At 38.6% G+C, this 21,703-nt stretch overlaps 1 protein-coding gene across 8 annotated transcripts in view; it reads right to left on the bottom strand.

The window, feature by feature from the left end:
• LOC131694055 (potassium voltage-gated channel protein Shab) overlaps window positions 1-21,703 on the bottom strand; it is a 368,174-nt gene that overhangs the window by 136,851 nt on the left and 209,620 nt on the right. For 7 of the 8 annotated variants that reach the window (XM_058982410.1, XM_058982412.1, XM_058982414.1 and 4 more), the window contains exons 3-5: window positions 15,356-15,951; window positions 14,655-15,270; window positions 14,035-14,569 (exon numbers count right to left, since the gene is read on the bottom strand). In XM_058982410.1, the coding sequence (XP_058838393.1) occupies window positions 14,035-14,569; window positions 14,655-15,073 (954 nt within the window). In that variant the 5' untranslated portion in view covers window positions 15,074-15,270; window positions 15,356-15,951. The remainder of the gene's footprint in view (window positions 1-14,034; window positions 14,570-14,654; window positions 15,271-15,355; window positions 15,952-21,703) is intronic. The other variant, XM_058982411.1, reaches the window with a different exon arrangement.

Here is a 21,703-nt window from a genome sequence, read left to right as displayed (position 1 = left end):
ATCCCAACCGTGTGCATTTCATAAATACTTCTGAATCTACTGTTTTCTTCGACACATCCATGAAAGATGAGATTAGTGGAATTCCGGACCACATACGCCCACAAGTGGTTCCAAATATTTTTTATAATAAATTCCGAGAAGTCGACTGTTCTAAGATGTTTTATACTGACGGATCAAACCTCGAAGGGTCCACTGGCTTCGGTATTTTCAATCAAAAGTTCACCGCCTCCTACAAACTCAGTGACCCTGCTTCAGTTTACGCCGCAGAACTAGCTGCTATTCAGTATACCCTTGGAGTCATTGACACATTACCCGCAGACCATTACTTCATCGTCTCGGATAGTCTGAGTTCTATTGACGCTATTCGCTCGATGAAACATGGAAAGCATTCCCCGTATTTTTTGGGGAAAATACGGGAGCTACTGAGTGCTTTATCTGACAAATCTTTCCAGATTACCTTGGTGTGGGTCCCTTCTCATTGCTCCATTCCGGGCAATGAGAAGGCGGACTCCTTAGCTAAGGTGGGTGCCATTGAAGGTGACGTTTTTGAAAGACCAATTTGCTTCCACGAATTTTTCACTATTACTCATCAGAGAACCCTCGAAAGTTGGCAAACCTCGTGGAGCAATGGGGAGCTAGGAAGGTGGCTACATTCGATAGTCCCTAAGGTATCGACGAAACCTTGGTTCAAGGGGATGGATGTGGGTCGTGACTTCATTCGTGTGATGTCTCGACTCATGGCGAACCATTACACGCTGGATGCACATCTCCGACGTATTGGGCTCGTGGAGAGTGGTATCTGCGCTTGTGGCGACGGTTATCACGATATAGAGCACATAGTCTGGGCGTGCACCGAGTACAGTTTCGCCAGGTCTCGGCTTATGGACACCCTCCGGGCCCGAGGAAGACCACCCAACGTCCCGGTTCGAGATGTGTTGGCAAGCCGCGATGTCCTCTATATGTCCCTTATATACACCTTCATAAAAACCATCAATATCCAACTTTAACTGCCCCTTTTTCCTTATCATTCTCAGAAGCGCTCTCTTCCACCTGTACCATACACCCACGATGGTTTGATGCGACTCCAAGGCGACACAAAACATCCCTGTCGAATGAGTCAACAAACACGGGACCTAAAGCACGAACATCACATGCACAACTCGAAATGTAGCCGATCAACATCTGAGCCGCACTACCAAATCGTCTGGAGAAACCTCTGCCATCTTGAGAACGACCACCCGGCGTCCCAGTACACGGTTCTTCCTGATGAAGGCCACCCTGATTCTGTAATCCATCCGTTGATCTCCCGAAGTCTGAAACTGAAATAATGTTCTCCCCCTGCCATGTTTGTCCACCCTACTTCCCCTGACTCTTATACACAGAAGTAACACCCCTTCACCCCCCCCCCCCTAATATCTTCATGAAGCATTTAGCTCTTCTTGCCTTTTCTAGTTTTAACTATTATATTATATGATCTCGTTGAAAATGCCCAACTCTACTACCACATAAAATAACTCTAATTAATGTCTCCGAATCTTTACAAAATTTAATCACGCCCTCTAATTATTTCTACTTTTAAGACAGTCGTATAAATTTTCCCCCTTAGTTAAACATTATTTGCTCCAATAATCTCATTGCTAAAAATGTCAAACCATATTGCCATAAAAACTAAATGACCCCCTAATCTTACGAAAATTATATTACCCCCTTGTGTATATGTATAGCTAATCAATATGTAATCCCCTAGTTTTAAGTAATTTAAATTGTAAAACAAAACAAAATTGGCACCTTTAAGCTAACGCAAACCTGCCTTATCAAATAAACGAATTGGAAAAAAAAAAAAAAAAAACTAAACATGTTTGTGAAATAATGGTTAAGTTTAGCTCAATAGTATGTTCATAGAATTATAGTAAATAATACAAGTCATGTTTTGGTTAGAACACTTTAGTTCCACATGTTACCGCATAGAGGGTGCCAACACAAACTTTTCAACGGATAGAGATAGAAATTTGGTGTATTCTACAAAGTTGTAGAACAGACAATTTGCAGAAATTTTTCCTAGCGGTGAAAATGCGAACTAGTGAGTTTTCTACATGTAAACTGTCGAAAAATCCCATATAAACTTCGCGCACGTTGGTCCAATAGCTAGACTTATCCGATTTGCTTCAAATTTGGTGTAAGTACTCCTGGTGGGACTAGGAATCGACTCAGGGGTCGACTGATTATACACTGTTGAAAGCTTAATTCCTGGCCTTCTTGGAGTCGCGTGAATGGCTCACTAAATGTGTAGGCGTTGGTATTCAATGAAACTTTCGCTTGATTTGCTGAGTACTCGGCCCAACGCTCTGGAATATAATGAAGAACAGAGTGTTAACACCGGAACTGCTCCGGGGAGTTGAGATCATCGGGTTTACAGATGTCATTGTCTTGACGATAACCAGCAAGACTCTTGGGTATACGGTGATGCTGACGGCAGTGACAATGGGCATCGGGGAAACCTGGATGGCTGACGCTAAGTTGCAGCTGGCTCAATACAAGTATTTGTATGACGTATCGGCCTGGGCTGCTGCGCTGAACTCAAAGCGGAACAGGACGAAGTTGACAAATACCTTCGCCTAATTACTCTTCGTGTTGCGAGTGCATACAGAACGATATTGTCGAAGGCGGTATGAGTAATTGCCGGAATGATCCCCATCCTTCATCACTCTGGTTGAGGACACGAAATGCTCCTAGCGGAGAAATGCACGTAATGCAAGGAGACTGGTCCGAGCGGACTCGTTGGCTAATTGGCAGCAAGAGTCGGACAACGCGGAGAAAGCAGGTGGTCCCACCGGCTCATCCCAAATGCTTGGGTCCATAGGAAGCATGGAAAGGTGAACTTCTATTTGACGCAGTTTTTGTCCGGGCAGGGATGCTTCCGGGAGTACTTCCATCCGGTGGGCCATGCTTCGTCACTTCTTTGTCCGAAGTGTGTGAACGTGCAAGAGACTCCGGAAAACGTGGTATTCGAATGCCCTAGGCTCGAGAAAGTTCGAAGTGGTGTTCCTGCTGTAACAGTTGACAATATCGTCGAAGAGATGTGCCACGACGAGCATATCTGGGATGATTTCAACAGAATAGTTACGAGTGGACTCTCCGAGTTACAGAGAAAGGGGCGAAGGAACCAACAAATAAGCGCCGTCTGCTGAAAAGTCGCAATGGAACCACAAATCGGATTTCGGGATAAATTACGCCGCCGGGGATCTCTCCGCCAGTGTAGACTAGATCCACCGCTGGGAATTACAGTAAGTAGATCGCGTCGAATAGCTAGCAGTGGGTCATTGGGGCGCCAGTTAACCGAAAGCTACGCTCCACCCGGAATCACTGGACAGACCTCAGCACCCTTTAGCTAGCCCGTTGCGTAAGCTAGATCCACCTACGGGGACTAGATCGAGTAGATCGGGATGAAGCGGGGAGCTGAATGGCTCACGGAAATAAATATTGGTATCTGGAGGTATCTGGAGAAATCTACCGCCGGGGAGTTCACGGGACGGTAGATTCATCGCCTATCCGACTATACCGTGACAAAAATGAGAGCTAATTGACTCACGAAACAGACATCGAGAGAAATTCCGCTGCCTGGGAACTCTCAGTCGGATTAGGGTAGTTTCACCACCGGATAATATCCGAGTACATCTCGATGAAGCTGGGAGGTAAAAGGCTCAAGGAAGCGGGTATCGGTGTCGGTAGAAATTACTCCGTCGGAGAACTCTCAGTGGGAGTAGGGTAAGTTCACCGCCGGGAACTAACCGAGTAGATCGTGATAAGGCTGGAAGCTGAATTAATCGCGGAAACCACCTCCCATGAAATAATACCTTGATGTAGTTCCATGGGGAAGAAGACCGAAAAAAGAGTAGGGAGTGTTTAGTGGTTAGGCAGGATAGTGAGTCGTGAGTCTCGCACAGTGACAGTATACTACAGACCCGACTTTTGAAGCTTTATAAACCTTACTATGAAAACGAACGGTTTTACTTTCGTTTTGTAGGAGAAACCCAGTTCTTTCTGAGTTATTTATAACATTATTACAATATTTACCCATAGTAAAGTTATACGGGTTCAAAAACAGGCAAAAATAAAATCTAAATCAGCTCTATTACTCTTTACAAACTATTCACAGCCATGTGGTCTTTTCGCGAAAGTTGTGGGGAAAAATCAGTAACAAAATAGTTATAAGTAAAAATAAGAATTTAAGGAGTGCATCACAGAAAAAGTCTCATAATTCAATTACTGTGAGTGACAGAGACAACAAAAACGTCTACAAAATTTATAAGAATATTCTCCTCTACAACGTAGTCGAAGACGGCCATGCGCTAACTCTTTCGGTTAAATTTTCTACAACCTAGTATGATCAATTTAAAAAAAAATATTGCCCAAAGATGGCGCTTTCTACAAAAAAAATATTTCGACCGTCCAAATGTTTATTCGATCGTTTCTGTGGGCAATTTGGCGGGGTTGAGGTGTTTGTTTTAGCTAAGCGATTCTTTCAAAACATTACTCAATCAATCGTTCGTTTCCCGCATAGGTCAATATCTAGCGGTTTAAGCAGCTTCCCAGCTCAAAGCCCATTGAAGCTTAAGTTGCTTGAATGTTCGCACAAACATTTTAGAATATGTAAAATCACCAATATGAACAGTGATGAGTCCAATGAATTGAGTACGGTAAGGTTTCCGACTTTGTACATTCTCCACAAAGCTGGGAGCCAAATAGCTTAAAGAAACTGGCATCGGTATCAGTAGAAATACCGTCGCCAGCGAATTCTCAGTTTAAATACGGTAGATTTACCATCGGGCACTGTCTGAGTAGATCGTGACAAATCTGGAAGCTAAATAGCTCAATGAAATGTGTATCGGTATTGACAGAAGCTCCTGTTCTGGAGAACTCTCAGATGGAGCAGGTAGATCGACTGCAGGGGACTACCAGAGTAGATCGCGACAACGCAAGAAGCTACATGGCTTAAAGAAACGGATCGATGTGGGAGCTAAATGACTCAACGAATGCGAGGGAGCCAAGAGCCTCAAGGAACGGGGAACGTGAACACGGAGATACAAGAGGTAAAGGTTTAGTCGGTTGGCATACTGGAGAAAGAACAGTATGAATCCGACAGTACTACGTACCAAGTCCCCTTCAATCAATAAAAACACATCCACAAATATTTTGAGATCTCGACGAACTGAAAGTCCACAAAAAGATCGTAGCGAACATTCAAGTAGCTTAAGCTTTAATGAAACATGGAAGCTCCTTAAACTGCTAGATATTGACCTTTTCGGGAAACGAACTTTTGATTGATTGGGTAATGTTTTGCAAGAATCGCTTCGCTAAAACAAACAGCTCAACCCCGCCCACGAGAACAATTGAAGCAAAATATCTTCGGTCAAAGTATTTTTTTGTCAAAAGCAAAATGGGAATACATTTCCATTGTAGTTAATTTAATAAAAACAATTGTGCTGGGACATAATTTTTTAAAAATATTCCTGTCGACAAAAATTTGTGAAAATCGCCTGTTTAATCACCACCACGTGTTTGGTTTGGTCCCGTGTCAAACTCACTCATACATAACTCAGTTAAAAGTTAAATTACTTTACCTCTTGAAGTTGGATCGGTTGGCAGTTTTTGTTTAAATTGTTGGACTGTAAAATTATCTTGTGATTTTATTTAGAAGCAATCTGATAAATGCGGTAAAATGCGAGCCAATGAGGGGTTTTTCTGGCTACTGCAGTGCAATGCAGTGAAATAAATAATAAATAAAGGGAATCTCATTTATTTCGGATAATTTGTATAAAAGCAAAACCTCCAGCAATTAAAAAATAGTTGAACATCATTTTTAACTAACCGTTTCTCACCACTCAAGTTATTCGTTGCCTTACGCCGAGATTCACGTACGAAAAAACCCTGTTAACATCTCACTCCAATTTCCGTGGTAATATTTGCTAGAAAAAAATGGGATGAGGAAGGAATGCCTGGATGCGGAGTCAGCGGGAACAGGTTCCCAGATAAATAAACTTGATAGTGTTTCGACCGTAAACAACGCCTTGTCTGACAGTCTGACAGTCGAGAATCATCCTGTTGCGAAGGGTTGGCATGTCAAGTGTGCTGAAATTGCCATACCTAGTTCTTATTAGTTGGAAAAGTTTCTATTTTCCACAAACAGTTACTTGGCATGGCAAAGCATACTATAGGCTGCTTGTACGCAGCTGGAAGGTAGGCTTTTTTATGGAACACATTTTTCGCCGCGGAACGATGATAAGATAACACAAAAATGAACATAACAAAAAGAAAACAGGAAACAAGGGTGTGGTGGTATCATATATTCTTACATAGTTTGTGGAAGTAAAAGTGAAGGATAAAGTGAAATATTTGTATGTACAATCGAACTGCCGGTACCAGGGCGAAGCGAGGATTCACTGGTTTCCGGAAGATGTTGCGAAGTTTGCACGGGAGCAGTGATTTGATAAATTTTCGAGTCGAACGAAAATGAAAATGGTAAGCGAAAATGTGTATGTATATTGAGGAACATCGAGATTGGTTATATGAATTGAAAAAGTGGAAAAAGTTTTTTTTAACAATTTATGTACAGTCGGTGATTGGGTTTTCGAGAGTGAGTCGTCGTTTTTATTTGTTTTGTGAATCGTCAAAGTCGCCGGGAGGGAGGATTTGTTTCGTTTTGTTTTGAACCGTACTGAACCTATTTTCGGGTGGTTTCGAATTCCTGACGCTGGCACAATTTTGTGAAAGAACTATTCATGCGAAAAGTGTATGCACGCATTTGCGTTGATTGGGTCGACAGCGTCCGGATTTCAAAAGTATCCAAGAATGCGGTTCAATAAAGTATATGTTTTGAGCTTTGATGGGTAGACTTGATTTGTTGGAGGAGGAAATAAGAGTAAAGACGTGTGTGCGTGTCGACTTATGTTTGCCTTTTTATTACTCATTTATCTTTTTGAGCAACGGGGTTGATATTCGAACAGAAAAATATGCGACTGAAAGAAAATATATATGAACGGAAATAATGTTTTTTTGTCTGTGGAGACGAGCAAACTGCAGGGAATGAATATAGTACAAGAAAACGACGAAATTGCCACATTTTTTACTTGACCTAGATGGAAACGAGACACTTTTCATTTTTATTCGATTGAATGCCGACGCTAGCTTTTGCTCAGGCTTCTTCGTTTCCAGTGTTGAGTAGAGTTTGCGGAGACCGGCGACTTATGCTAATGATTAATGTTTAGCATTTGTAATGCTTCTGCTAAGGGAAACATACGGCGCGAAAATGAGTTGACGCACAATTGGAAACCGAAAGAACGGAAAGGCGTTTTAACGTTCCGACGGAGAAAATAATTCTCCCGAGAGTAACGACCGCGCTGGGGACAAGTTCACCAAGTGGCAGGAAGTTATCGTATGGTTTGGGAGGGGCCGTCATTACTCACATTGGAAACACGCAAGTGTAGTTTTTTGTTAGCGGTTAGTGAGTGAACGTGTAGGTAATTAATCATATTCACTAACCACGTCCATTCTACAGCTAATTGGTTCCGCTTCCGATAAAGTGAGCCCTGCATTAATTGTTTTTCAATAACTGAAATGATGCATTGCGTTTTTACAATTGAGGGGAAATAAATTATTTCAAACTTCACAAAACTTTTATTTGGCGATAGTAAAGGGTATTTTTAATAATTTTATCCACCATGGAATACAGTGAAGACCCGTTTTTATCAGCCACATTGATAAAATCGGGACATATATTTTTCTGTCTATTTAATAAACCGAAGCTCTTAAATATTCTTCTTTGGTTCTTAGATATAGCCTCGCAACCTTTTCTGATTATTTACTTTAAGTTCCCCTTAAGAGGGTCTGACAGCGCATTTTTTTTTTTAAAAAATTGATATTTTGATTTTTGCATTTTTACGATCTTTAAGATAAGAAATATACGCCCAAGAAAGAATTTACTCGAATTCAACTTGGTTCGTCTGCTAGAGCCCATCAAACTATCAACTATCAATTTTCATATATGAAGCTTTCATATAGGGGCTGATAAAATCGGGTGCTGATAAAATCGGGTCTCCACTGTATAACAGAAAAATAGTCGTTTAAAACAATTTTTTTTTAAAATTTATTTTGGTAGCGTATGGTTTGCAATTTATTGTTATAAAATATTTTTGAACAAATGTCAACCGCGATTGCGTCTTGCAAAATTCATTTCATCTGTACTATTTTGGTTAATTTTGGCCAGTTTTTCGAGAAAGACTGGAGAAATTTCTTCAATAACGCACGTGATGTTGGCCTCTAGCTCATCAGTTGTTTGTTGTTTATCGATGTAGATGATGTACTTGACGTAGCACCATACAACGATTTCAAAGACATTAAATGGCAAGAAAGAGGCAGCTAACCGACAATAGAAAGTGTCTATCGAGTTTTGTTTGTTTACATACCCATTTAATCAAACATGAGCCACGCCTGATAACATAATTATGAATCGCACACCGGATTATGTTGGATTGGCCAAGTGTGTACAAAATAGCCTCTTTGCTCTTCCATCAATCTTATTTTGTCGAGAAGTGTGATTTGACCTGTCGCATATCACCGGAGTTCCGGAACTAATATTTAAATGGCCATGTGTATCCAAAATGGCCACTTTGCTATTTCGTCAATCTTCGTGGAAGTGTGATTTGATACATCGCATGATGGAAATGACTTATAAATCGGAATCGGTCCTCCAGAACCAGACACCGAAGTTTCCGGTAAAGTAAGCGTATGTATGATTTCAGGAGAAAAAGTTTAAGTTTTCACCCGTTTTCATTATTAAATATTAAAATCGGAAATTGATTTCTTTAGAAAATACGAGGTGTACAGTGCGTTTCCGGTAATCTCTCCGGTTTGCATTCGTATTTCTCCATACTAATTTGATAGTGTGATTATTCCCCTATATATAACTGTTTTTCCATGGAAAATAGATTCACTCTATCAAAAGATATAACCAAAAAGATGCAACAAAGTCGTCCCAGTGTTTGAGGGTTAATGGGATGTGTTTTTCTTGCATTTAATTTATCACGAGGTTCAGCCACGAAATTATCGCGCTTCCATATTGCATTGTCAACATTTTTTCCGTAATTTCTTGAATGTTTACTAAGAACGAAAAAGATGTACCATCAACTGGTTGTCGTAAAAATGATCGCACATTTCTACTTCTGATTGCGCATGTTTCAGCACGTTGTCGCAATATGAAAAACAGTTATTTTGATAGATCTCTTGTGTAGCATATAGCAAAAGCTCAAACTACATGTTCGAATTTGTTTTTATTCATACCAACAATGTAGTTTACTCTGCGGGCTTTACTTTTGAGTAAATACTACAAGCATCGTAGCTTTTATTCATAGGGTCCCCTTTTGGAGGTCTACGTAATCGGAGGGAAAAAGATTGACTTTTTGAAAAAGCTAGTTTCTAATTTGAAAGAAAATTGTGTTTTTTAACCGATCTTGATGATAAACAAGTCGTTAGATGCGGAATTAATTTTCTCTCTGAATTTTTTATTAAAATAAAGACGCTTCATTATATAAATGTTGAGCAAATTTTATATTATCCATTAGAAAATCCTAAAATATAGGTTATTTTAATATGGTCATCCCAAAACCGCATAGTATTTTCAATAAAACAACTCGACATTGTTTACCATTATAAAAATCTATTCTTTTTCTTTCTAGAAATTGGAAATGACAGCGTAGTTCATTTTTTCGTGCCGCATGTCTCGAGAAGTGGTTTTTTTTCCATAGATCAAGATTTTAAGGGCATATTGATCAAACGTGGTTTTGTGTTATACTTGACCTACAACCTTTTTTATATCACTTGAAAAGTACATTCAATTTTTTTTTTATTTTCTAGCATCGTGTAACTATTATTCTTTCTAAATACTAAACTAAAAGAAAATGGATCGGTTATTTTGTATGTAGATAACATCACTTGGATTCCAAAATTCGGAGAAGTTCTCGTTTTTGAAGGCAGTCAGTAATTTTACGAAATGATTGGTGACCTCCGTATTATTTTTTGAGCCTTTTCGTTCTTTTTGTGGAGAATTCGGCATCAATAGTGAATTAGTACGGATTGATTACGAAATGGTTTTCTGTTCGAAACTTTTGTAAAATTTGACTCAATCTTATCTTGTTATGAACAAGTTTTATGCTTTTTTAAATTTGTAGGATTGTCTACAATACGTGAAAAAGAAATTCGCAATGTACTCGTACCAATAAGCGATATTGTTCAATATATCAAACAAATACTAAATTTGTGGCGAATACACTGAAACCTCCATTTACGAAACCTTTTTTCACGCAATATTCGATTTACGTAACTTTTTTATTACGAACTAAATTCAAAATAACGGACTCTTTTTTAGGAGGAAGCTCGTAAAAAAGTTAGAGTAACAAGTTGTATACAATTTTTTATATCCATAGCTAACTGTTACTTATAAAAGTTGGGTATTTTCGGAAGGGGGTTAACGAGTTTATGACGTAAATCTATGTCTGAAGTCATTTTGGAGTCCAAAATGGCGATTTCCGGATTAGATATATTCTCTATAACCTCAACAGCATGGGTATTTTCGGAATAGGGTTGACAAATGCATGACGGGAATCGATGTCTTGAGCCATTTTTAGTCCAAGATGGCAACTTACGGTTTCGATAAATTCTCTATAACCTTAACAATATGGGTATTTTTGGAATAGGATTGACGAGTGCATGGTGCGAATCGGTATCTTAAGTTATTTTGTAATCTATGATGATGACTTCCGGTTTCGACAATATGGGTATTTTCGGAATGGGGTTGACGAGTGTATGACAGGAATCGTTGTCATGAGCCATTCTGTAAACCAAGATGACGACATCAAGACGGAAATCGTTGTCGAGCCATTTTGTAATCCAAGATAGCGACTTCCGGTTTAGATAAATTTTCTAAAACCTCAACAATTGGGATATTTTCGGCACGGGGTTGACTAGTCTACATTTCCATATTGTCCCAAATATACCCATAGGGACGATCCATAAATGACGTAGCATTTTTGAGTGATTTTTAACACCCCCCTCCCCCATCGTCGCTTTTCGTCACAAACCTCTAAATACCTCCCTGGTAATTACGTAGCTTGGCGGAAATTCTCCCCCCAGCCTTGACCCCGCAAAATTTAAAAAAAATTAAAAGCGATGTTAGTTATTCCCCTTTAAAAAAGCTACGTAGTATGAAATGACCCCCTACCCCCCTTGTCGTCACGCATCATCACAAAAAACAAAACTCTTCCCTCCCCCATATAATGCTACGTCATTTATGGATGATCCCATATTGTTAGGGTTATCGTGAATATTGCTCACCCGGAAGTCGCCATCTTGGATTTCAAAAAGGTTCCAATTATCCATTTTCATCATATAGGGGAGAGAGGGTAACAGTGGATCAGCAGGAACTATGAAACATTCGCAATTAAATCATAATGCATAGTCAGAATCGTCTTACTCCCTCATATTTCAAGATTTTTAATTCTTTACTCGTATTCCTATATTTTGGTAGAGATCTGGCAACTCTATCTCTTTTAATGGATATTTGTTTGTTTTGTGATAGGCAGAGTAAATTTTTTGTTTAGTCTATTGTTATTTATAGCAATTTTTATGCTTAATATTTGCCGATAACTTGTCATGGTTTTGGCATTTTTCATAAATAGATCCATTGGGTAACTGTGAAACGATGATTTATGGGGAACAGTGATTTTTTTTATTTTTCATGTCCGTCTCAAAAAGTGTATGGGTTCCGATTTTCCACAGTAAATACTATTCATATAGTGTAAAATTTGGGCAAGTTTTGTAGCAATTATCTCTTCTTACAGGATTGCAACTAATCTGCATATGTGGTGGTCCGATGTTACACGAGAATATAGTGATTCCTTTTGAAAACAAACGGTTTTTGTCTCAATATAACTTTGAATCGAAGAAAGAAGATCATTATTCGTCAAAACAAAAGAATAAAATTTTCAAGTAGAATATTGAACTATAGACGACGTCGTGTTTCATGGTTCCTACCTATGGGACACACTGGTACATTTTACCACCAACTGTTTATTACCCATAAAAAGTTATTTCCCGTGAGTTTTACCAGCTGTAAAAAATATATGTATTAGTTAATAACAGAGTGGCACTATGTACTAAAAATGTGTTTTACTGTTACCCTCTGTCCCCTACTTATCAAGCCCGTTCCAAAAATACCCATGTTAATGAGAATATTGTTTGACAGGAAGTAGCCATCTTGGATTTCAGAAAGGTTTCAACCGTCCATTTTTATCATCTACACGTCAAGCCCGTTCCAAAGATACCAATATTGTTAGGATTGTTTTGAATATTGCTCAACCGGAAGTCGCCATCTTGAATTTCAAAAAGGTTCCAATTCTCGACAAACATATGATTACACTGCTTAAAAGCCAATTGTCAAAATTCTCTTTGAAAGGAGATTCCGAACAAACCATTACTCGCCAATCACAGATGTTGGTAAGAAACAAAAGAGAAAAGTTTTCTCTTTCATTAACTGCTATGAACTGTGTTTAGCCAGTAACGGTTTGCCCGGAGTTTCCTTTCAAAGAGAATTTTGACAGTTGGCATTTAAGCCATAATCATATGTTTGTCGAGAATCGTCCATTTTCATCACCTACTTGGCAAGCCAGTTCCAAAAAATTCATATTGTTAGGGTTATCGAGAATATTGCACAACCAACGAATTTTAAAAAGAATGTGAATCAAATTTTTTTACGACCTAAATTCCAAATAATGGCCACTTTTTTACGAACTAATTCAATTTACGAACCCCCGGTTTGGTTCGGAAATGGAGGTTACAGTGTATCATATTGAAAGAGTTGAGTAGATCAATTCAGTTCAAGCACTATAATGTAATATGTATCAGCCCATAGATGAATTAAGAACTGTTGTAAACTTGGTATGCTTATACATCGCTTAGCAACTGTGCCAAGTATTTTCTAATAAATTTAGAGCTCATTGTTAGACCTCAATAATCAGCTGATTACTAGCATGGTTTGCTTCATTAGAGTAGACAATCGAATCATAGAGCAGTTCTAATTATTTTAGGCGATTGGGTAAACGCAAAAAAACGACTGTTTCCTAATAAGTCTAAAAGCCTACAAGAATTGCACAAACCTCGTCGCCAGTCATCTTATGATGCTCTGCTCATACGTACGAGGCAACAGCAATGATTTAGAAACAGCAACCAATCCATTAAACGTTTCAACTTATTAGTGTTCCACGCAATCGGCTGAGCGTTCCAGCACATTATCAAAATTAATTTTCCTTCAGCTAACTGGTACCTGCCCCAGCAATATTCACTGCCCGGACGAGGTATCGATATCGGTAAATTATTAAATTTCAATAATCCTTATAACTCGTTCTCTGCGACAGGCAAATTATTTACATCGTGACTCTCACTGTGTCTCTCTTTCTCGCGCCGCAACTGAAGCGATCTGCCTGGGCATGGAAATTGAAATTTTCAATCCGATCACCGACCGGTACTCAGCTTTCTAAATAATTGCTTATGGCACGCTGCCAGATGAGTACAGACAGCAACCGTGTTCCATCCCCAAACCGGCAGCGTATGCTTTCGCAGTAGCTCGCTCCTTTGTGCAAGTCATCTGCTTTTTGCGCTGGTTTAAAATGAAGTCCCCTGGCATGCACGAAAATGTAGCGTGGGGATTAAATGGTCGTTCGAAAGTGTGACAGTTTGTTCGTTTTCTCGTGATTTCATCGTAATTTAGAAAGGAAAAAAACTAGGTATTGAACAGAAGCGAACGAGGGGAGATGAAACAAAAAGAAACTGCTTTTGGATGGTAACCAGAGGGACACGAACTCAATGCGATATCGAATGATGTTTGATACCTGAAAGAAACATTCGGTTGATCATTTCAAAGGATGATAGTTTTCATTAACGATAAATACAGCTGCTATGATGAACCCGTGAACGAATCACACTTACCCTAGCAGCAAAACTAGTGTTCGGCTTTTCAAGCGTTTCCCAGAGATACTTTTGATATTGTGCGCATTTTCCGTCGCCAAATTCCTCCTCTTCTCGTTGCCGCAGACTTTCGGCCTCTTTGCGCATTTCTTCGTGGACGTGTTCTTTCCGCTGGTGGTACTTGTGTTGGCAGCAGGATTCAAGGTACAGCTCATCGACGCCCCAATATTCGAGGTCATCGCTGAACGCCAATACACACATTTCATCTACCAGGTGTAGCTTTCCGGTGCGGTAGAAATTAAGGATGGAACTAAAACTCTTCGGGTGTCTATCGAAAAAGTATTCGTTGTCTATCAGTGAGTAGTCATCGCATAGCTCCGATATTGCTTCGTGCGTGTTACACTCGCGCAGTCTTCCGAGTCGTGTGTGGGGTAACCGTTCGAGGGTTCGCCACAGTACTTCATGTTTCACGCCACCCACGTTAATCAGCACACGTCGGTTGAGCGCCTTCGAGCGCATGATCATGAAGGGCTCCGGTGGTATTGATGACATAGATCTAAACCAGATATGTAAACAATGTGAATATCGATCAAAAAAAAAATGGAAAATTCGTCTGAGTGCTCTCTTTCGAAACGTCATACCTGGAATGTGCCCTCTGCAGCGGTGCCTGGGACATTTGTGCAAAACTTGCTGAGGCAGGATGCGTCGGTGATTGGATAGGAAACGGAGCGTAGCGGACCTCCTTCGAGCTTCCGCCGCCGCCCGAAGTTCCGCCGCCTCCAGCTCCTCCTCCACCAACCATTCCGCCACCACTCGGTAGGCCAACTCCACCGAAGCCTCCAGTACCATCTCCTGCTCCTCCACCCATGCCTCCCATGTTCGTTGTGGTGGTGGTAGTTCCATCGTCGAAGCTACCGCCCGGCGCTGCCGAACCGCTGCACATCGTCGTTCCCGGTCCACCATTATTAAACGGGGGTGGCGTAGTTTCCCCCAGTTCCCAGCGCACCGCTTCACGCTCTCGGTCGCGATCGCCCACCATAGGGCCACTGGTAACGCACATATACGAAAGCAACGGATAGAGAGAGGAAGGACGCAAAGATATAAACAAATCACTCAGTTGAACTTTTGTTTTGCCGCGAGTCTGCGTTTAAACTAATCGTCATTTTTATTGTTATATTGTTTTTCTTCATTTCCGTTTACTAAGAAAAGTACAAACTGTTCCTTCACACTATTGTACGGAAGAACAGCTGGCATGCCCTACAACACCAAAACAACGTTATAGATTTAAAATTGAGAATAGAAGTAAATAACTGTCTAGTCAATTCTATGTGATGAAACTCACCGCTACATGAATCCAGACATCTTCTCTATTCAACTCATAAAAGCGGATTGCCTATTGCCATCCTTTTTCGCTACGGGACAGAAATCGGTCACTAGTACGAGTATTGATAATAGCAACACGTAAAATCTACCAAACTCGGGATAAATAAAACGTTTGCCTAACTCTAACGACAGGATGGCAGTCGGACTGTTTCTCCTGAGTAGAACACCACTGCGAAAGAACAGCAGTGACAACGACACCGATGAGCACGGTGAAGCTGATCCTGATGATAGAGTGGATAACGAGCTATACGATGCTTGTGGCGACCAGGACGACAATGGAGACGGTGACTTGGACAGTGGTAATTCAAACAGTGATGTCGGTGACTCAGGCTTGGTCATTGACATGGCCCAAGTATTCTGCCGATCCGTGTTGAGTGATGCGGTAACGACAACGCAAACTCTTTATCGAAGCGACTGTTGCGTTATCCTTCGAAGCAGACACCGTATATGGACTACGAACTATCCTGTATCTTGTGCACTAGTTAGAATTGTTTCCAGTTTGCACTACTGAGACGGAATTCCAAGGCGATGCGTTGTTGTTCGGGTGATGTGGATCTGTAGAAAAGAAAGGGTAAAAAATGCATTAGTATAATTGGTTGGTATGGTTGCATGTATTTCTGAAAAAATTGGTGTGGTTAAACGACATTTTTTAAAAGTGTAGAAAGCGCTTCAGATAGTTAAGCCGAATACAGAAGTGTAAACGCTAAACTAAAAAAATAGTTATATTCAACATATGTTATATTATGTTATAATTTTTTCCAGGTAGATTAAAGCTAAGTTAACTTAACTGCAAGGAGTACTCGAAGAAACAAACATTCATCAGTTTATTGTATGATAAAGTATTCGGTCGCTTTATTTAGTGTATTACATAACAGTCCAAAATCCCAAAAAAGATTTTTGTGCGTAGTGTACCACGTCAATAAACCATAACCATGAAACTTTTTTCGAGCATTTTTGACCTATTTTCTAAAAAAACAATGGCGGTATATTTAGGTATGGCATTGTGCAGAGCCAAAAACAATATGTAACGTAACAGTCTTTTTTCATAGATTATTTAATTTTTTATACTGTGTTGATTTACATACTTTTTATGTTCAGAATAAGTTAAATAAGGCTTGTAGTTTGCAAATAAGTTCATTGCTGCAATTACTTTTTTCTCTTCAAAAGCGAAATTTGGAATGAAAATTTAATATAACTATTGCACGATATCACCCGGGAAATTCTGTATTGATAGCATAGGGCAAATGCCAAAATGATGTCAAGGAAGCATATGTTTACTTGTGAACGTACATTCCTCCAGACTTTGATACTGTATTAAACAGTAGAGAAATGAATATTAACATGGAGAAAGTTACAAAAATATTATCAATGCAAAATACATTTTGATTGAGCTTGCCTTTATTACTAAAATAAAAAGTATTCGCGACATTGCGACGACCCATCAAATTCAAGTGAACAATGTAGCATTCGCTTCTTCTAACACTTTAAAACAATGATACAATTCACTATACTCATTCTCTTTCAATTGGGTAACAAAATGAAGCATGAAATTCTTTTATTGCACAATAAAAGAAGAATTTTATTCTTCAAAGAAGTCAGTTTTATAAACGTAACCATAGGATTATCCTCTTGAATCTTCAGAAAGAATTAAAATTCATTGTCTACTGCAATGTAAACATATCGATTTGATACAATCGGGCTTACTTGACAATTGTTATACTCACAGGGCTTAGCGTCTTTGAACCTAAGCGAAAGTATAGTAGGAAGGTGGTAGAAAGGAAAGTATTGTCCTGCTTATCCAATTTCAAAAAATAAATTTTAGTTCTCAATTGACCACACACGATTAACGTCACCTGCATCGGAATAAACCAAAAAATGACATATAGTATTGGCACCCATCTAGAAATCTAGTTTTAATTTATTTATATAAGATTTAAAAAAATGGGTGTAGCTGGGTTTTTTCCTAATTTAATTTTGATTTCTTGGAATCTATTGCCTGTTTCATCGTGAAAACACTTAATTAAGTTTATCCATTATATACTAGAACAAATAAATTCAGTTTAATGCATAATCCAACTTACGACGCAAACTAATGTGGTTTTTGTTTGAGGCGAAACTGAGTCAGTTCCTAACCCGAACTGCTGTCAAAATGTATAAAATGACAGCGGTTGGTGTTAGAAGCTGACTCAGTTTCAGGTTCAAGCGAAATCGCCATAAGATCGCACAAGGAACGTAACAGTCTTTTAGTGTAACGTAACAGTTCGCACACTTTTGCTTTTACACAGGTCAAAAATAAATTTTTCAGGATTATCGACATTTTGTTTTCAGTTTTCATCCCAAAGCTTAGAAAATATGCAACATTTGTTAAAAATAGTTCACTAGGAGAGCAGACTTTTTCGAAAATGTAAAGCAACTTTAAAAGCTGCTTCCAAAATTGTGTAACGTAACAGTACATGTTTAGACGTTCTTAACTCACAAATAACAAAATCACAAATTTAAAAGAAGAAAATCTCACCAAATGAGCATACTTTCAGGTGGTTGAATAATTAATAACAGAAATATGAATTATCAGGAAAATTCATGTCGAAATATCCGTCTGAATGTAACGTAACAGTCCGCGATTTGGTCTATATGCTTAGACTACTTATTGTTTTCTGGAAAATAAATTTAAAAAAATGGCGTTTTCTGTTTGACTTTAGTTACTAGAGTTGGTCGGGTTTCAATTTTTCCAAAACCCGAACCCCACCCGAACCTGAGAGCTTGAAAATTGAAAAAACCGAACCCGACTCGAGCCCGAAATTATAAAATTTGAAAACCCGAACCCGACCCGAACCCAAATATTTCAAACCCGAACCCGACACGACCCCGAACATTTTAAAAACCCGAACCCGACCCGAACCCGAAATTGAAAATTTTGTAAAGCCCGAACCCGACCCGAACCCGAGAATTTCAAAAGTTGAAAACCCAAACCAGAAAATTTAAAATTTTAGTGATCATATCCGAACCCAACTTGTTAATACACCATCGTTGATTATGAAACACTTTTAGAAAAAATGAAAATTACATTTGACGTAAACAACGCAGCGACGTATTTTTCTGTCCGATAATAGGAATTTAGCATAGCATATGATATATAAAATTGAATATTGTGACTCTTTTGATGTAAAACTGAGACTGAATGACCCAGAAAAAACCGAACATCTCACATTTTTGCATGTAAGAAAATGTAAATTTATGTGAATTGGGACGCTCCTTTTATGTGCATCTGGCAAGACGTAAACTTACATGATTTTTTTTTTGCTGTTCACTCATATGGTGATGGTACACTAGATCCAATATTACATATATGAAACAAACGCTTTCTGTCAGATTGTCCCAGGGCTGCCCTGTTGAATGATCTGGTTTCCTTCATGAAAATACATGAATTTCCACGATGTTAAGGAATTGATAGCAAAATACTGTGTGTTCTGTTCAAGTCATTAGCGGATTTGTAGAAGTTTTAAGTAAAAATCGTGTTTTTAACCCTATGTTATGAACGCCGTGAGTGTCCTTCATTTGTTCTCAACCTATTTAGTAACCCTAGTTAAACCAAGGACTCTCAGAAACCTGGCGAAAAGGCTTCTTTCGTAGAACTCGGTTACAACATCGATTTATTTTATATTAAAACTTTTTTAATCAAAATAGAATCTACTGTTTTCTGCTTAATACTATGTTCACACTAAAGAGTTATAACATGTTATAATAATTAGCAACAAGTAAAATGTCATCAAGATAGCGTTAAATCACGTTTTAACTCGTAGTGTGAACGTAGTATAAGTCTCATGTAACAAAGACTTAAATTTTATAATTACATTTTGGGATAAAACTTCTTGAATTATCTGCTGCTAAAACAATAAATATGACGATGTGTCTTTTTCATTTATTGCTCAATTTGAGCAGCCATTATGCCATCAAAGTCCCACAAAATGATAATATTATTTTCACAATATTACTTGCAAAACCCGAACATTTGCACGAAGGGCCTAAAGAGGATCAACATCTCATGTCATTTCTACTCGAAAACTATACAATTACACGAACCCATTTAATCTACACTGTTTTACATTAACATTCTATTCCAGATCTGCGTTAATGGTCCTTTTTGAAGCAAATGGATCAACACAAGCTTAAAAATGGAAGAACTCATAAATTTTCAATTAATAGGTATCGATTTTTCGTCATTCATTCAGAATTTTCTGTTCGTCGTACATCGCTTCTAAGTATATTGATTTTCACATTAAGCTATCGTCTTGATGTTTTTCACTGTTAGTTCGACAGCCTAATAACGGTGGTACATCTTCGGCGCAGGGAAGCATTAGTGGTAATCGAATTGCCTCAGGTGCATGAACTATATTCTTAGGAACGATTTTGAGTCCTGCTCAGTTTACAAACACTTAAATTGCAAACTACTACTGCTGGAGTAAATCTATGTACAAACTCTGATTCCTACATTCAAGCCCTCGCATATGTATCTACGACCGGTAGAAACTATCATTAAGGTGATCCTCTATGAATAATTACTATTCCAAACCCGATCAGAATGGAATAACAAGATTTTAAAAGAAAGCAATTTTCATAACTTATTGTGTTATAAATTGGGTCTCGTTAGCAGTTAAAATAACAGAAAATTAGAACAAGTAATAACACGAGATATGGTTTCGAAATATTTTGTTACGTGTTTCTGATTCGGAAGGCTATTTAAGCTATAGCCAATTTGAAGCGCAGATATCACTGGTCTACAAAATCAAAAAAAAAATTGATGCAGGGTTGTGATAGTAGTTTTTAGGGTAAATCGGGTGCGCTGAGTTCAAAAATGACCATTGTTTTTACCGCTGTGCTCCTGTTTTTGAGATTTCTCCATTAATTTGTTTTTTTTTACTAGGCAGTGTTAAATTTTTTTTCTCAATTTTTCGAATTTACAAACTGTATCAAATCTATTATTAAAAAGTGCTACAAATACCTGACAAATATTTGGAAAACTGAATATTGAATTCTATCAAATTCGAAAAAAACATGCGTAAACAAAAAAAAATGCCACTTTTTACGAAAATTTGACATTTTGAAAAATTTAAAATGCTGCCGTTTAAAAAGTTCTTATTGGATTTCAATCAACAATAGCCATATATGTGTCTCTAAGCGCCTTCTTTCAGATAAAAAAGGTCAAGCTAAACAGACGAAAATTGTCAGAGTTATGATGAATTTACCTAATTGAAAAAAATCTTCAAAATCAACGCTTTTTAGTATTACTACAAACACGACAAAAACTTCAGAAAATTTATTAAAAACAAATGTTTTTATAGACTTCGATGCACTGCATTCGCAGAGCAGATGTTTCACTTTCAGATCCGCATATGCGGCATGTATCGTTTGTAAGCTTACCAAATTTTTTAAGATGATATTTACTAGGACAGTGTCCGCTAGATAGTCCTGTCATGATGCATAGCTCTTTTATGTTTAGTCTAAGCAACTCCAGGCTTTTTTTCTCGTTGGGTTAGATATTATTTCTTTGATTGTCGTACTCCAACTGTTCTTTATAGTTGCAGTTTGAGGGCACTCGGTGAGACTCCACAGAATGTTTCTGGGCCGAAAAAAATAGTGGAAGACCCTCTTCTTGCTAGCTCATGGGCTTTTTCGTTCCCTGCAACGCCACTATGTCCTGGAACCCAGTATAAATTAACATGGTTTTCTCCGCCAATTGTCGGAGTGCAAGAATGGGAGTGTACTAGTTTTGAACGACATGTAGGAGCCCTTAATGCGCTGAGCGCAGCCTGACTATCTGAAAAAAATGCAGATATTTGCGTACCATTATTTTCATTTTAGATATACGTAAGTGCATTCTAGAATGACCTATATTTTTGCTTGATACACTGTCGGCCAGTATTTCATGATTTGGATCATTCTTACACTGTCTACGTGAAGCTGCCATATGTCTCATTGAATCTATTCTGTTCCGGTGTGTTAGACATAAAGTACTGAATAAATACATTTTATAAATACCTGTTCGCATTTACTTCTTGATTGCACATCCAAAGAAATATGCAGGCAACAAACTCAAACGGTGTCACAAATGAAACACCAAAAACTATAGAGCTGAACTGCCAAACGCTTTTGATCGTAATGAGGTGAGGTGCAAAAATTGCTGTCTCTTTCTAACTGTTCAAGCACGTGTTTTTGTTTAATGTATAACTCAGGGGGTGTCATTCCTGTCATCCGCCATGTAGATATACAGACTTCGACAGTAGTCAACTTATGATGAGCCTAGCTGCTT

The sequence above is a fragment of the Topomyia yanbarensis genome, chromosome 3, assembly GCF_030247195.1.
Source record: "Topomyia yanbarensis strain Yona2022 chromosome 3, ASM3024719v1, whole genome shotgun sequence".
In the NCBI taxonomy this organism is placed as follows: Eukaryota; Metazoa; Arthropoda; class Insecta; order Diptera; family Culicidae; genus Topomyia; species Topomyia yanbarensis.
The sequence above is the reverse complement of the archived record's forward strand: the minus strand, read 5'-3'. Positions and strand labels throughout refer to the sequence as shown.